Source organism: Gekko japonicus, unplaced genomic scaffold (genome assembly GCF_001447785.1).
Source record: "Gekko japonicus isolate JY-2015 unplaced genomic scaffold, Gekko_japonicus_V1.1 scaffold236, whole genome shotgun sequence".
In the NCBI taxonomy this organism is placed as follows: Eukaryota; Metazoa; Chordata; class Lepidosauria; order Squamata; family Gekkonidae; genus Gekko; species Gekko japonicus.
In genome coordinates, this window is record NW_015171508.1 from 141,206 (window position 1) to 155,687 (window position 14,482).

Consider the following 14,482-nt stretch of genomic DNA (forward strand, 5'->3'; position numbering starts at 1 on the left):
TCTATGTGGCCTGCTCATCAAGCAGCCTGGTGATCCTAGCTCTCGAGGGCAGAACCACCAATGTGGTCTACAGAGAGGTCCTTCAGTAGAGAGAAAAAAAGTACGTATGTCTCACTTCATTTTTTACACTACAGTCTTCTCCACTAGACTTCCTACAACAAATGTCACATTTCAAACTTCACATCATTGGTATTATAACTGGATTTACGGAACTTAAATACCATAGCGGAACATGGGTATCAGGCTAGTATGTTATGAGAGAAACCCTTACAACATCCCTACAAACCTACGTATTTGTTAAATAATTTTACGAGCGAAGCACGGGTATCAGGCTAGTATGTTATGAGACAAACCCTTACAACATCCCTACAAACCTATGTATTTGTTAAATAATTTTATGAAGTAAACATTTATCAAGAAGACAGCATTCTTGCTTTACTGATAAGAAACCCTTCATGTTTTCACAGCTGACATTAATTCATCAAAACCAGTCGGCAGTGATGCACCTTATGTTATAAAAGTGGTAAGTGAAGACTTTATTTTGAACTGTGGATGTGCAGGTAATTCAATATAGGAACTAGACTTTGCTTGTCTATAAAGAATATCATGTGAATGCTAGAAAGGCTCTTAAATTTGACTGCAGCAGGTTTGAAATTCTGTAATAAGAAGCTCTTAGGCACCAATTGGTAACAATTGTCATTGTGCTGGAAAGACTCCCCAACACTGTTGCTTCAAAGGTGTTTGTTCACTCTGCTGGTCTGTACATTCAGTACAGTACAGGTGATGTCTGGCTACAGGTTCTTTTGCTGTTTTCTGATCCTCTGGCAAGTTGATCAGCTGCTTAAGAAATTAACACATTATTAATGCTGAGACCAATTGTGGAGGTGGGAAATTGGCTTGCAATTTTGGGTAAGTGTCCTAAGGCTTCAGCTGTGTAGCTATCATGCTTGAGTCAGCAACAAATTCTGGCCGTGTGCCACTTCACAAAGCTGTACCATTCATTGCCTCCCACCCTGCAGGGTTTAAGGCAGCGGAAAGGAGGTGGGGCACTCTATATCAGAGTTAACCTTTCTACTGTCAAGGCATGTTCTGGCTTCATGAAGGGCAGCAGCAACAAGACTGGCTCAAAGCAACAAGAGGTAGAAGGAGTGTGAGCAGCTGTGAGGTGTTACACTGTCTGCCTGTTGCTGAACCCTGCTTTAATGGCATAGCATAGCATGCCTCTGCTCTTGTGGGATCCTCTGTATGTCAAGCTGGCTGCCGATTGGCTGCTGATTAGACTGGCTGCTGCTGTATGTTGCTCAAGTAGGGTTTTGATAGTAGAGATGTTGCGGTGGTTGCTTAGGCCTGCCACTGGTGATTGCTCCCATCAATTTCTTTATCTCACAAGTTCTGTGCATAAAATACTATCCTGCCCTATAACTGTGCTCTTTACTGAAAAAGTAGTTACTGGTTGCATGTTCTGTGCCCATTGATTAATTCCTACAGTATACAGGCAAAGGGCTTTTCAGCTTCCTTTCACCCATGTGAATAGCACATCACTGTGACAGAGCAGGTTTTTTTAGGAAGCACATTCAGCTGAGGTGCATAATAAGGAAAGGGTTCTGCCAAAGCTTTTGTTGCTGTTCACACTGCTTGAATTGAGGGTTAAACATTGTTTTCCTCATGTCCCACCTGGGGGGAGAGAGCACCTGAAGCGTGTGAAGATGCTACGTGTGATCTGGTACTATTTTGGGGGCAGATTGAGAAGTTTTTAGGAGTTGGTTTCGGCCCCTGCGTTTATATTTATCCATCTCTAGACTCTGATATATCAAAAAATTTGACAAGGAATTGAGCCTCTTGATCAAAATGCCAAAATTATATGATAGTGTTTAGTACCACTGCAAACTGTATTGCTTGATAGCTTTAACTTGGTGTCATGTGAATTTGCCTGTACCTAGCTATCTTTTATTTATAGAGTTACAGACACTATGAATCGATTAAGTTTACGTTTGTAAAAATAGTCTATACATCATGTCTTTGACTACTAAATGTATTGAAAAGCATTAATGCATAGTTCATTGGTGATGTATGTGTGGTTTTAAGAGGATGCTGATATAAACATTTTATTTATAGAGAATGTTTGTACTCGGTGGCCTGCTTTAGTGTATAACCATAATGGAGATAAATTGTGTTTAATAAATGAACGCCTTTGACTATGTAGAATAGACAGTTTGAAAACATAAATGTCTTTTAGAGATAGGGACATATGACCTCAGATATAGATACGCTAAATACTTACATAAGTTTGAGTCTACTCTGGGCAAGATTGAGTTGATGTAGGTTAAATCAAGTTCATCTGCGCAAAGAAAGGATTTGGGACTTTGTGAAGGACACTTTTGAAATTTTGTTAATGTTTTATATTAGAATGGGAGGCCTTTTTCAGAATGGATTCATTTTATAGATCAACAATATCCTTTGTACTCAAACAATTATGGGCTTTGTTTAGAAATGTCTGTGCTACCTAACCAGGCACCTGCTCAAGGAAACTCGCAAAATAAAACATAATCAGAACATAAAACTATAAACAATTAAAAACTCAGCATTAAAAACTCAGCCAGAGCAAAAAAGAGCATAAAATGTTGTTGTTCAGCTTAACAAAAGGAATATCATTAAACAGATCAGGCTAGAAGCAGACCAGAAAAATTATGTTAAAAGGTCAACCTTTAATTAAAACGGTGGGGTAAAATTAATGTTTTTGGCTCGGTATGTAAAGGAGAATAGGGTAGGTGCCAGGTGAGCCTCAAAGGGAAGGGCGTTCCATGGGTATGATGCCATCATTTATAGGAGTTATATGCTTTAGTAATGTACTTTGGATGGTCCAAGCAAAAGTTCATGGGTAGGAACCAAAGAAATCAGCTGTGGAATATGATTCTGAATATTTGCAATTAACCATAAATTGAGCATGCTTTTAATTTTATTTTATGTATTAAAATGTTTATACTCTGCTTTTCCTCTTGGCCCCGGTGCAGCTATATAATTGCTTAAATTTTGAATATCACTTAAGTTGTCAACCAGGCTAAATCCTGCATGGGAGGTGGTAGGGAGCCTTTTATTGACTTCCTCTGCACCTTACCCCCCATAGGTTGAATTAAAACCACCCCAGCCAGTCTGAGAACCAGTGACTACTTTGATTCTGAGAATGGGTTAGGATAGCAGCTTCCCTCCAGCCTAATGGCTGGTATTGAACTTGCTTAAATTGTGGATATAATTTAGGTTTTCAAGTATTACATTAACATAAAACGTTACATTCTACTGAAGACTGTAGATACGTTCACTTTTTTTGCAATATATAAGAGCCATCATGGAACAAAATTAGCTGCTTTAACCAGTATCAAAGCATTTTCCTAACAAGATGGTAGATGTTGGATTTTTTTTGTTCATTTGATTTTTTAAAAAAGCTTATACTTACCTGTAACATGATTTTTAAAGGAGCCCAGTGAAAATGGACCTCTGTTTACTGAATTAAAGTTCTACATGCGTGCTGCTAAACCAGAGCTAAGTAAGTAGTCTGTTGGGAGGTTTTTATTCAACAAAACAATTCTATAATCCTTTTAGAAAATAAGGCATATGTGGAGTCAGGTGTAGCAATATATTGTTTTAATGGTTCATGGGCAACTAGAGCTATAGTTTATAGTGGTTTTCTAATGGTTATTTTGAGGGCATTTTTAATTATAACTGGATGTTTCCTTATAATGATGCAATGTTGTGTAGTTATTAAAGGTAATTGTTTATAAAACAGGGCCTACTGAACTGGAACACATGCTCTTGTCCTTTTTTATGCTAGAAGGTCACAGCCCATTGAGGCTGCTGCAGCCATTAATTTCTAAGCCAAAGTGGAATTTTCATTGTAAAGAGGTGGTTGCTGAGAAGGAAGACCAAAAATAAACAACTGTAATTAAATGATGTACTTGAATTTTGTTAGAGACGCCTTGGTGGTTGCTGTCCTCTGCAGGGTGAATTTATTGTAGTAGAATGGCTAAGAGTGCAGAAGGAAATATGTACATTAGAGTTTTGGTAGAATTCACTTGGTTACAGAGTTGTCCTAAGTGGAGTTACACCATTCTAAATTCATTGAAGTCAGTGAGTTTAGAAGGGTGAAGTCAATGGGTTTAGAAGGGTGTAAATCAGTTTAGGATTGCACTTTTAACTCCGTTGGTTTCAGTGGGAGACTTGTACAGTACAATCATATGCTGAGTTTCATGTCAACGTATTATTTGCAGCGAGTTTTGCATGGAGTAATGTGGCATAGTATTGCACTGTTAAGCAGAACCCTAAGTCTTACATTAAAATTAGTGGGTCAAAAGTTGACTATCATGTCCTTAATGCCTTATTAAAATTTTTCAGTTATTGCTATAACTATTCATAGATGTTAATTCACTTCATTTGTACACTTTGGTCCTACATTAAAACAGTAACACCCACCCACTGATAGCTGGCCATTTTTCATCTGTTACCAATGGGCCAGGGAACCTCTCGCAGCCAGGTGATTTTTGTTTTGAGCAGTAACCACCAATTGTAATGTTTATTATTGTGTTTTAATTTTTTAAACTGTATCTATTGTATTATTGATATGATGTTACCTGCCCTGAGCCTGCTCACAGGATGGGTGGGCTATAAATACAAAAAAATACATACATAAATAAATAAGCATCTTATTTGTAGAAAGTTGTAACTGTGTATTTGGTAACTTATTATATTTTTAGTTAAGAAATGGATTGCGTCTCACAAACTGAAATATATAGGTGTACCACAATACTGGGGCTCTGGCTTGCATGAAAAGAATGGCAAAAGGTACAAACTCTATCTTACCTTCAAGTATCTAGGTTTTTTTCATAGTTAGTCTTCAACAGCAATTGTATAAATTTACCCTGTGGGCATCCATACTCAGGTTTATTACTGCATAGTTAAAGCCATGTAAACTTTGATATTGATAGGGGACTTGAATATACTGTATACATGGATGCAGAGGCCTCTGTTTAGTACATGAATTCTATACATTTTTGAATTATTTGATCAATTTATGGGAGTCTAGTTAAAAATAAAGTACCTTAATAGATGTCTTATTAGCCATATACTCTATTTTCTCCTACAGTGGATCCAATTTACTCATTAGGCAGAATTTAGATTGAGTAAACTTCACAAGATGAACCCAGTCTCATGGATGTTAGTCTGTGCTGATCTCTTTCATAGTTATAGTTATTCAATGCAAATTATGTTTAAAAGTAAATTGGATCCATTGTAGGACAAAGTGGGGTATAAATACAGCTGATTTTAAAATACCACTTCCTAATGTGTTACTCAGCTGAAAAAGAATGATGTAGAACAAAATAAGGTCTAAAAGGGCAAGTGGGTGTAATTACTTGTTAATGGCCATGATCCAAAGGATGCAGTTTTAGAATCACAGCCTTTGCTTTTAGCAGTGGCCAAATGCCACTGGTGCTTTTAAAACCTTTCTAATTCTAAAAAGCAGTTGCCAGAGATGGAGGGTGCTGCTGTTGAGAAAAAGGTAGAGAAAACACTGATTAATTCCTGATTAATTCTGACCCCTTACGGATAGAGAAAGGGGGCTTGCTGCATTATGGCCAGGATAACTCTGTTTCAGAGCACACAGTTTTTGACAACGTGTGAATTTTCCTAAAGGCAATGTTCCTTTCTTCTTGAAATCAGCTACAGATTTATGGTAATGGACAGATTTGGAAAAGACCTTCAAAAGATTTTTGAAGAAAAAGGAAAGCGATTTACACGCAAAACTGTATTACAGTTGGGCTTAAGAATAGTAAGTAAAGGGAAAAAAACCCACAATCTTTTTTACTGTTAGTGTGTGTAATTTCTTTGTGTTCATGGTTAAATTTATGAAGGGGTAGAGGCCCTCTACTGGTTGGAGTTGAATATTTTGGCTGACATTGTTCTGTGTTTGTGCTTTTGTTAGCTTGATATTTTGGAATATGTTCATGAACATGAATATGTGCACGGAGACATCAAGGCCTCAAATCTTCTCCTGAGCTACAAGAACACACATCAGGTAATTTCCAGTATTTTCTTTCTTCAGTGTTTAAGCTATTGTTTTAAAGAAAGTGGTGCCGCTGTGCCACCTCAGCAGAAATCCTGCCTTTATGAATGTGTACAGCATTAATATTTCTGCTTGACATTTATATCTAGTTAATGTTGTACATTTTTTTTATTCACTTTGCTGGCAGTTGATCAAATTGGCTATTCTGTCCTGAATAATATTCAAAAGAATGCTTGCAATACAAGACGAATTTCAAATAGCTATTTGGGGGGGTGGGGGTGGAAGTTTAAAATTATATAGTACACCGGTGAATTACGTTTGCCTGTCTGCTTTGTCAGTTTTTTATTTCCTTTGAAGAATCCATCAAGCATAAGTGTTACTTGGAAAACTTGATTTTTAACATGTTGATTATTCAAATCAGTTGGTTTACAGAAATATCTGTAGCTGTCTAATTTTATTATTATTTTTTAAACCTCTTTCATATTTGGCAAATGCACATACGGAGTCAATAATTTTCCCTGTTCAAGTGCTGATCTCTGAGTGAATAAGCTAACGCTAGTTCTTTGCGGTAGCCCAGCAGATTAAGCAGCCTTACAAATAAACCCACAAAATGTACTAGTCCTCAAAGTTCTACTACTCTGTCTGTCAACATACGCACGTGGATTTAAGAGTTATAAATATATTGTAAACACTTTAATCCCAAATTCCTGAAACAAATGGTAAAAAATAGCTATCCTGGGAGCTGAAGACTTAAAACAAAACAGCCTGAAAGGAAAAAAAAATATTTAGCCTTTTGTGGAAGAAAGTACAGAAGTGCAGTTTTTGAAATTGCATTAAGAAAAAAAAAAAGGAATGCCCCAAATGAAAATCTTCTTACCAAAGTGATACCTGTTGACACTTCACAACAACAAACTGGTCACAAATCACAACAGGTCTTTGCAGCTGAAGGTGATTGTATTCTTGGATTTCGAGACAGATTTGCTGTCAGTTCAGTTTTAGAACCTGTGACTATGAGCACCCTACCTGTTTACACACATATAAGGAAACCCTGGGAATAAACTACATATAAAAGCAACTTTTTAATCGTCTTAAAAAAACTGGAGGAATGAGTCTGTAGTCTGGGGGTGCTCCTGGACACAAGCCTACTGCTGGATAAGCAGGTGGCAGCTGTGGAGAAGAGCACCTTTTACCAACTTCGACTGATTAGGCAGCTATGGCCTTTCTGAGAAAGAAAAGATCTGGCTGCTTTGGTGCACATCCTAGTTACATCCAAATTAGATTACTGCAATGCGCTCTACGTGGTGCTGCCCTTGAAAATGTTTGGAAACTTCAATCGGTACAGAATGCTGCAGCCAGGATGTTGACTAGAGTGAGTCATAGGGACCGTATCACTCCAGTCTTGGCCCACCTACACCGGCTTCCATTTTGTTTCTGGGCACAATTCAAGGTGCTGGTCTTGACCTTCAAATCCCTATGTAGTTTGGGACCAACATACCTGATAGACCTCCTAATCCCTGTCCAACCTTTATGGTCATCTTTGGAGGCCCTACTTTAGATACCCCCCTCTCTTGAGATTAAGTGGGTGGCAACCCAGGACAGGGCCTTCTTAGTCATAGCACCAAAGCTCTGGAACTGTCTCCCCCAAGAGATTTGTCTGTTCCCTTCTGTTGCTGTCTTCTGCCAGTGGGTAAAAACTTTTTTGGTTTGTTTTCCATTCCCTCAATGATCTCTCCTTCCTAGCCAGTGTTCTACATTTTGCATATATTTTAACTTTTAAAAATTGTTTTATTGAGGTATGTTTGGCAGGGGGGGGTTATTTTAATTGTTTTATAATGTAATTTTAAATTGCTAGCTGCCTTGGGCTGCACTTGTAAGGTCAGAAAGGCAGAACATAAATGTTGTGAATAATACATAGGCCCTGACCTGGATAGCCCATGTTAGCCCGATCTCATCAGATCTTGAAAGCTAAGCAAGGTTGGCTCTGGTCAGTATTTGGACTGGAGACCATCAAGGAATGCCAGGGTCATGGGCAGTGCCAAGCCACCTCTGAATGTCTTTTGCCTTGAAAACCCCATGGGGTTGCCATAGGTCAGTTGTGACTTGATGGTAGTTATAATAATAAATAATAATTTATTGGAGTGCATTAATTGAATGATCAATTTTTGATAACTACAATTAATGTTTAGAACATGTGTGAGAATGGACTGCGGATTTCTGAGAATGCACTGAAAACTACCAAAATACACTCATTTTAAATCTTTGGAAGTTGCTTGAGATGCATTTGAAATTTTGATAGGTGTACTTGGTGGATTATGGCCTGGCATATCGATACTGTCCAGAAGGCACTCATAAGGATTACAAAGAAGATCCCAAACGGTGTCATGATGGAACCCTTGAATATACTAGTATTGATGCACACAAGGGGGTGGGTAAGTGGTTATTTTTTTCTTGTGCAGTATTTCTGAACACAGTGGATTTATCGCCAAGTGGACCAAGTTTGTTGCCCTGCCAGTCTTAACTTCTTGTTATTGGAGGATGAAAATACTGAAGGTTTCTGCAGGGAGGGAAGTGGTATAGCTGCTTACATGCCAGGCGTCTGCATCCCCTGAGTGCAGCTGAAGAGGTGTTTGAATTCCGGCCATAGTCTTCTCTGACCAATCCTTGAAAACCTTGTTAATTTTGTCCCTAGTTTCCTATTCTCTGAACTGATACAGCCAGGCCTTCAGTAGCCTCTCCCCTTACTGATGACACTGGAATTGTGACCCAGACTTGAGCCTTCTCTGACAATAGGTCTCTTGTGAATATGCAAACTAGTAAATGCCATGCAGATTTTCAGTATGTTATGCATTTTTGTCAGATTCTTTGTGCACCCCTTGCCGGCCTTCCGTGTTCATGATACAGCTATTTTGAAAAACATTGTAGAGTTAACTTTTATGACTGGAACCTCAAAGGTACATTGTATAATTCAGAATACTTTGTGGGTTTTGTTTTTTCCCCTGTTTTGTTTGTAGCTCCATCAAGGCGTGGTGACCTGCAAATTCTAGGTTATTGTATGATCTATTGGCTTAGTGGTCATCTGCCTTGGGAAGACGACCTGAAAGATCCCAGTTGTGTCAGAGACTCAAAAATTAGGTAAGTCACTCTTAAAAAGTGTTTCAAGATAGCTTACAAACTCAGATTTAAAATACACAGCAACCCCTCCCCCAAATAACCCCCCTTCTCCCCTAAAAATGTTTTTCTCTGTTAGAGGGGCTGTGACGAGCCCACCAAAATACTAAATCACTGACCCACTTGGACAAAATATAGAAATATGGTCCTAGCTTTCTTAAATTATTGTTACCTTCTGTGGCATATTTGTCAGCTTACCTGTCCTTGCTGCTTGAAAGTTCTTATTCCACTTTCCAACGTAAGCTGTTCCAGCAGATGCTACTGATTTTCCAATTGGATATATGTACATAGTTACTTGGGAGTATTGTGATATAGTTCATATATCCATCAAAAATATAATATTGAGCAATCATGTTTCCATTTGCCCAAGGTTCTGATTATTTCACTGTTTTGGCACTGTGTTACTAAATTAAGTTATCTGCATTAGTGAATGGGAGAGTTTATTAAATATTGGGATGTAACTGAAAAATATAAAAGAGTGGCTCTATTTTTGCAGCCATCATTTGAAAGGCAGCAGCATCCTGCAAAGAAACAATCTTGTTGGTCTTTTAAATGTAAGTTAGTGGCTTGCTTTCTTCTGTCAGGTATACAGATGATATTGCAGAACTGATGAGAAAGTGCTTCACTGAAAAAGAAAAACCAGGTAGGAAGTGCCAAATTAAAGAGTAATCTGTATTAAAACATAGTTCTCTAACTAAAGTTCTCCAAAGCTAAACTTTTAATGTTGAGCTCTATTTTCATTTTGGTTGCTAAAACAAAGCTAGCCTGCCTTTTTTCCCCTTCATCTCTCCCTTGTTTTAGAGATTTGAATATGTGGTTCAAAAGTTTCCGAGGATGCATTTGTCAAGAAGAACTAAAATGACAGCTTGAATAATGTGCCTAATATCTGTGTATTAGTACTTTCCCCTACTGTATAGACTGTATATAAAGCTAAAGTTTTATTGAAACTAAGGCCAGTGCTCCGTCTAAGCTGTGGAGTCTTGTGAGCAAAAATTCTACTTTGTGAGCTAGTGGCATTAAAGTTGTGAGTGAGTGATTTGGCTATTGCATAAATTAGTTTGTTCTGGAGCCATCCTTCCTGAGCTAAGACAAAAATGTGTGAGCTGGAGGCTAAAAAACTGTGAGCTATCTCACACTAACTCAGCTTCGAAGGAATACTGCTGAGGGCTCTAAAGAACTTGTTTGCAGGACATTCCTTTTCTTAACACAGTGAGCAAAATCCACAGCCTTTAAGGCAGTTCTCTCAGTGACTAACAGGATCTGAACAGTATTCAGATTCTCCAAGACCTCCCAAACATGTTTCAAAGTTTGCTGTTTGGCTTTCAGATCATCACATTTCAGTTGCTTAAGATATTCCAAATAAGTGCATTCATTCTTGCAAGCAAACTGAAGATTTTGTGTGTTAAATATCAAGGAGTTTTATTTTTGAGAAATTAGAAATCCCTATACTAGTTGGGTCTAGAAATCACAACTGGCTGGCAAAAGGATATTTCTCCTAGAAATCGATTTTGAAAAACATCCCAACTTGATAAGACGTACTGATGGTGCAGTTGGGAAATGCTTTGTGAGCTCTTCTTCCAGAAGCAAAGTTGCTTTTGTGGGTTAAAGAGGCATTCTAGATATTTTAAAATGTCTTTTTTTTTAGGGGGGTAATATTTTTTTCCTTAAATGCTGGTATGATTTTCTGGTGTCCATGTTCTATAGAATAGCTGTGATTGTGTGGTATAATTTATTTATTTTTATTTTATTAGATTTGTATCCCACCCTCCCCACATAGCAGGTTCTGGGTGGGTGGGATTTATCACATAAGCTTATAATGTGCATGTTTGAGTTGTGAATCTGCTTAGATAGATTTTGTAATCATTTCCTTCAGGTGAAATAGCCAGGTACATGGAAAAGGTGATGGCTTTGACCTATACTGAAAAACCACCATATCAGCAGTTACGAGAAATACTTCTTCGTGGTCTCAAGGACATTGGTCAGAAGGATGATGGTATATTGGACTTTGGCATATCTGAGAATGGAGACATTCCAGCAAAACCTGCACTTAAGGTCTTTATTTCTTAATTCAGATCAGTGTCTAATGATTCTTGTTTCCAGCTGAAGAAAGAATGAGCTCCGACGGAAATAGGTGTCAGACAGGTGCAATCAAGAGTGGAAGAGAAAGGACAGAACAAATGTACACTCGAGACTACAGTCATATTTCACGAGCACATAGCTCCTTCAATCTTACTGTCACTGGCTGGTATCCAAAGAGCTACTTTAGGCATGCCCAGGAGCTTGCACTCACCCCATGGGAGTTTTTACTTTTTGGTAGAGACTTCTATGTTCATATCATCAAGTGCTTTTGAAGCATCACTCCGTACAGCATTGGGGGCTAATGTCTAAGAAACATGTGTCCAAGGGGACTTTGGGCTTGTAATAGCTAGTTATTGGCCAGCATCCAAAAGAGCCATATGTATCTGTCCTGAAATTTGACGGGAGAAAAAAGTTTGAACTAAGCAGGTATCATTTTTGTACGCATTAAGAACAGTAATAGCACGAGTAAACGGATTGTTTAGTTGTAAAGACATCTCAACGGGCGTGGTAGCTATGAAGCAGTGTTAACGGGCTACTATAATGTTTTAGATCCTATCACTCTACTCGGTTAAATGCAGAGCCTTCCTCTCGGGTAAAGTTCCTTGGGAAAGTTGAACCTAAGTCATTGTGGAGAGGTTGCGGAAGTGGATCTCACCTTCCCACAGCTGCCCTTTGAAAGGACACTGCTGAGGGGTGGGGGACCCTGTTGAACAGTATGCCAGGTGGCACTGGGGGGCTGTAACAGGAATCAGGGAATTAGGAGACCCCCCCTTCCACTCTTGCACTTTCATTTTATGTTACAGAAAAATCTAATTACTGTATCCAAGATCATCTTCGTGCACGACAATGCAATTGTTATGATTAATAATGAAAAATTTGTTGTATTTCTCCAATCAAATGCTGGCTTCCTGTTGTTCATTGTTAATGTGTTTGTGCAGAACTCACAGGTGTCCTGTGCCTTTGTATTCATATTAGGAAGAATAATTCTGTGCAATAGGATATCTGTTTGATTGGTTTGGCATACCCCCAATAACTGTTAGTGACCCTTCTCCCTTGGTGTGGTGCATGTGTTTATAAATCCTGTTTTAATGTCTTAAATTTTAATTTGAAATGTTTGAAGTTTGCCACCTTGGGGTTTCTATTTGGGTGGAAAGGTGACATAGAAATATTTTAAAGACATAATATGCAGCAACGTGGCCTGCCACTGGTGCCTTGCTACAATAGGGTAGCCCTGTGTCTTGTGATATTGCACTACTACCAAATCTGTTTTACCTAATCCAGCGATACTTGCTCAGTGGCTTAGGAACCACATGTGGCTCTTCTGAGATCTGTTCCCTGATATGACACCTGCCCCAGGTTTGAAAAAGAAATGGACAAGGCCCTTGCCTAGTGGAGCTTGTGGCTGGCAGGCAGCTTCCACTCTGAAACAGCTACTGCCAGAAGAATAGGCAAGATTAAAGTCTCCCTGCAGTAAAGGCCCCATGGCATGGATGGAAGAGCCAGTTTGGTGTAGTGGTTCAATGCTGAGCCAGTTTGGTGTAGTGGTTAAGTGCGCGGACTCTAATCTGGGAGAACCGGGTTTGATTCCCCACTCCTCCACTTGCACCTGGCTGGATGACCTTGGGCAAGCCATAGTTCTGGCACAGCTGTTCTTGAAAAAGAGCAGTTTCTGTCAGAGCTCTCTCAGCCCCACCTACCTCACACAGGGTGTCTGTTGTGGGGAGGGGGAGGAAAAGGAGTTTGTAAGCTGCTCTGAGACACCTTTGGGTAGTGAAGGGTAGGGTATAAATCCAATCTCATCTTCTCTTCTTCTTCTTAAACATGGCTCTTTTGCTTGATGGTATTTTGAAGGCTGCAGACTGAATACCCCTGAGCTAACCCTACCAATTTCCTGTTGAGCTAGATATCTGAGGCCCATGACTTCAGACTTCTTTTACTGTAAACTCTGTTGTGCTGAATGAAGATTTGGTTTCCAAAAGCTTGACCTAATACAAATTCATCTTAGCTGGTGGTTTTCCTGTTGATTGTATTTTGTTTTTTCTTGTTTCACTATTAGTCAGTTAAAGGTAAAGGTTCCCTTGCTCGAAAGCCAGTCAAATCCGACTCTAGGGTTGCAGTGCTCATCTCCGTTTTAAAGCCGAAGAGCCAGAGCTGTCCGAAGACATTTCCGTGGTCATGTGGCCAGCATGACTAAACACCAAGGCGCCCGGAACGCTGTTACCTTCCCACTGAAGTGGTACCTATTTATCTACTTGCAATTTCTTGCTTTCGAACTGCTAGGTTGGCAGGAGCTGGAACTAGAGACGGGAGCTCACTCTGTCAGGCGGCACACTCGGGGCTCGAACTGCTGAACTACCGCCCTTCCACAGCCTGCAGTTCAGCATTTTAACCACTTGAGCCACCGCAGCTCAACTTAGTTAAATAAGGCTCTGGTCTGAAGCATGTTCGGTTGAACTAAGTTGCAGTGAAATAATGGAACTCACTTCTAAATCAAATATGATTGCGGGAGTTACCCTAACTGGTGTTTAGTACTTTAAACCCCCCCCCCCTTTGAATGAGGTAAAGGTAAAGTTTTCCTTTGCTCGAAAGCCAGTCGAATCCGACTCTAGGGAGGCAGTGTTCGTCTCCATTTCCAAGCCGAAGCTGTCCAAAGACATTTCCGTGGTCATGTGGCTGGCATGACTAGATGCCAAGGTGCACAGAACACTGTTACCTTCCCACCGAAGCAGTACCTATTTATCTACTTGTAATTTTCTTGCTTTCGAACTGCTAGGTTGGCAGGAGCTAGGATCAGAGCTCACTCCATCATGTGGCACTCAGGGCTTAAACTGCTGAACTACCAACCTTCCAGTCTGCAGTTCAGCATTGAGCCACCACAGCCCTTGAATGAACAGGGAGGGAAATCACTTACAATCATCTTAAATACCGTGCCTAAATCAAGAAATGTACATAAGATTTAAACAATGTCTTCAGCACTGAGCATCTTTCAGAGGGAAGTGCTCTGATTTACAATCCAGTTAAATATCCACACTTTAGTTAATTGAACCAATTAATCTATTAATGCATTCAGCTCAACACTCTGTAGAATTGTTCATTTGGTTTATCTTGGCATTTAACTTGGTGGGAATCCTGAAGTCAATCAGTCACTTGTTTTCCTATGATAACTTGTCCGGGAAGAAAAAA

The 14,482-nt window shown here is 39.4% G+C and overlaps 1 protein-coding gene across 2 annotated transcripts in view; it reads left to right on the top strand.

Annotated features, from left to right (window-relative positions):
• Positions 1-14,482, top strand: part of VRK1 (vaccinia related kinase 1) — a 52,007-nt gene that overhangs the window by 11,159 nt on the left and 26,366 nt on the right. For both annotated transcript variants that reach the window (XM_015419317.1, XM_015419318.1), the window contains exons 3-11: positions 468-523; positions 3,472-3,541; positions 4,746-4,833; positions 5,710-5,818; positions 5,972-6,064; positions 8,349-8,481; positions 9,064-9,184; positions 9,805-9,863; positions 11,094-11,272. In XM_015419317.1, the coding sequence (XP_015274803.1) occupies positions 468-523; positions 3,472-3,541; positions 4,746-4,833; positions 5,710-5,818; positions 5,972-6,064; positions 8,349-8,481; positions 9,064-9,184; positions 9,805-9,863; positions 11,094-11,272 (908 nt within the window). The remainder of the gene's footprint in view (positions 1-467; positions 524-3,471; positions 3,542-4,745; positions 4,834-5,709; positions 5,819-5,971; positions 6,065-8,348; positions 8,482-9,063; positions 9,185-9,804; positions 9,864-11,093; positions 11,273-14,482) is intronic.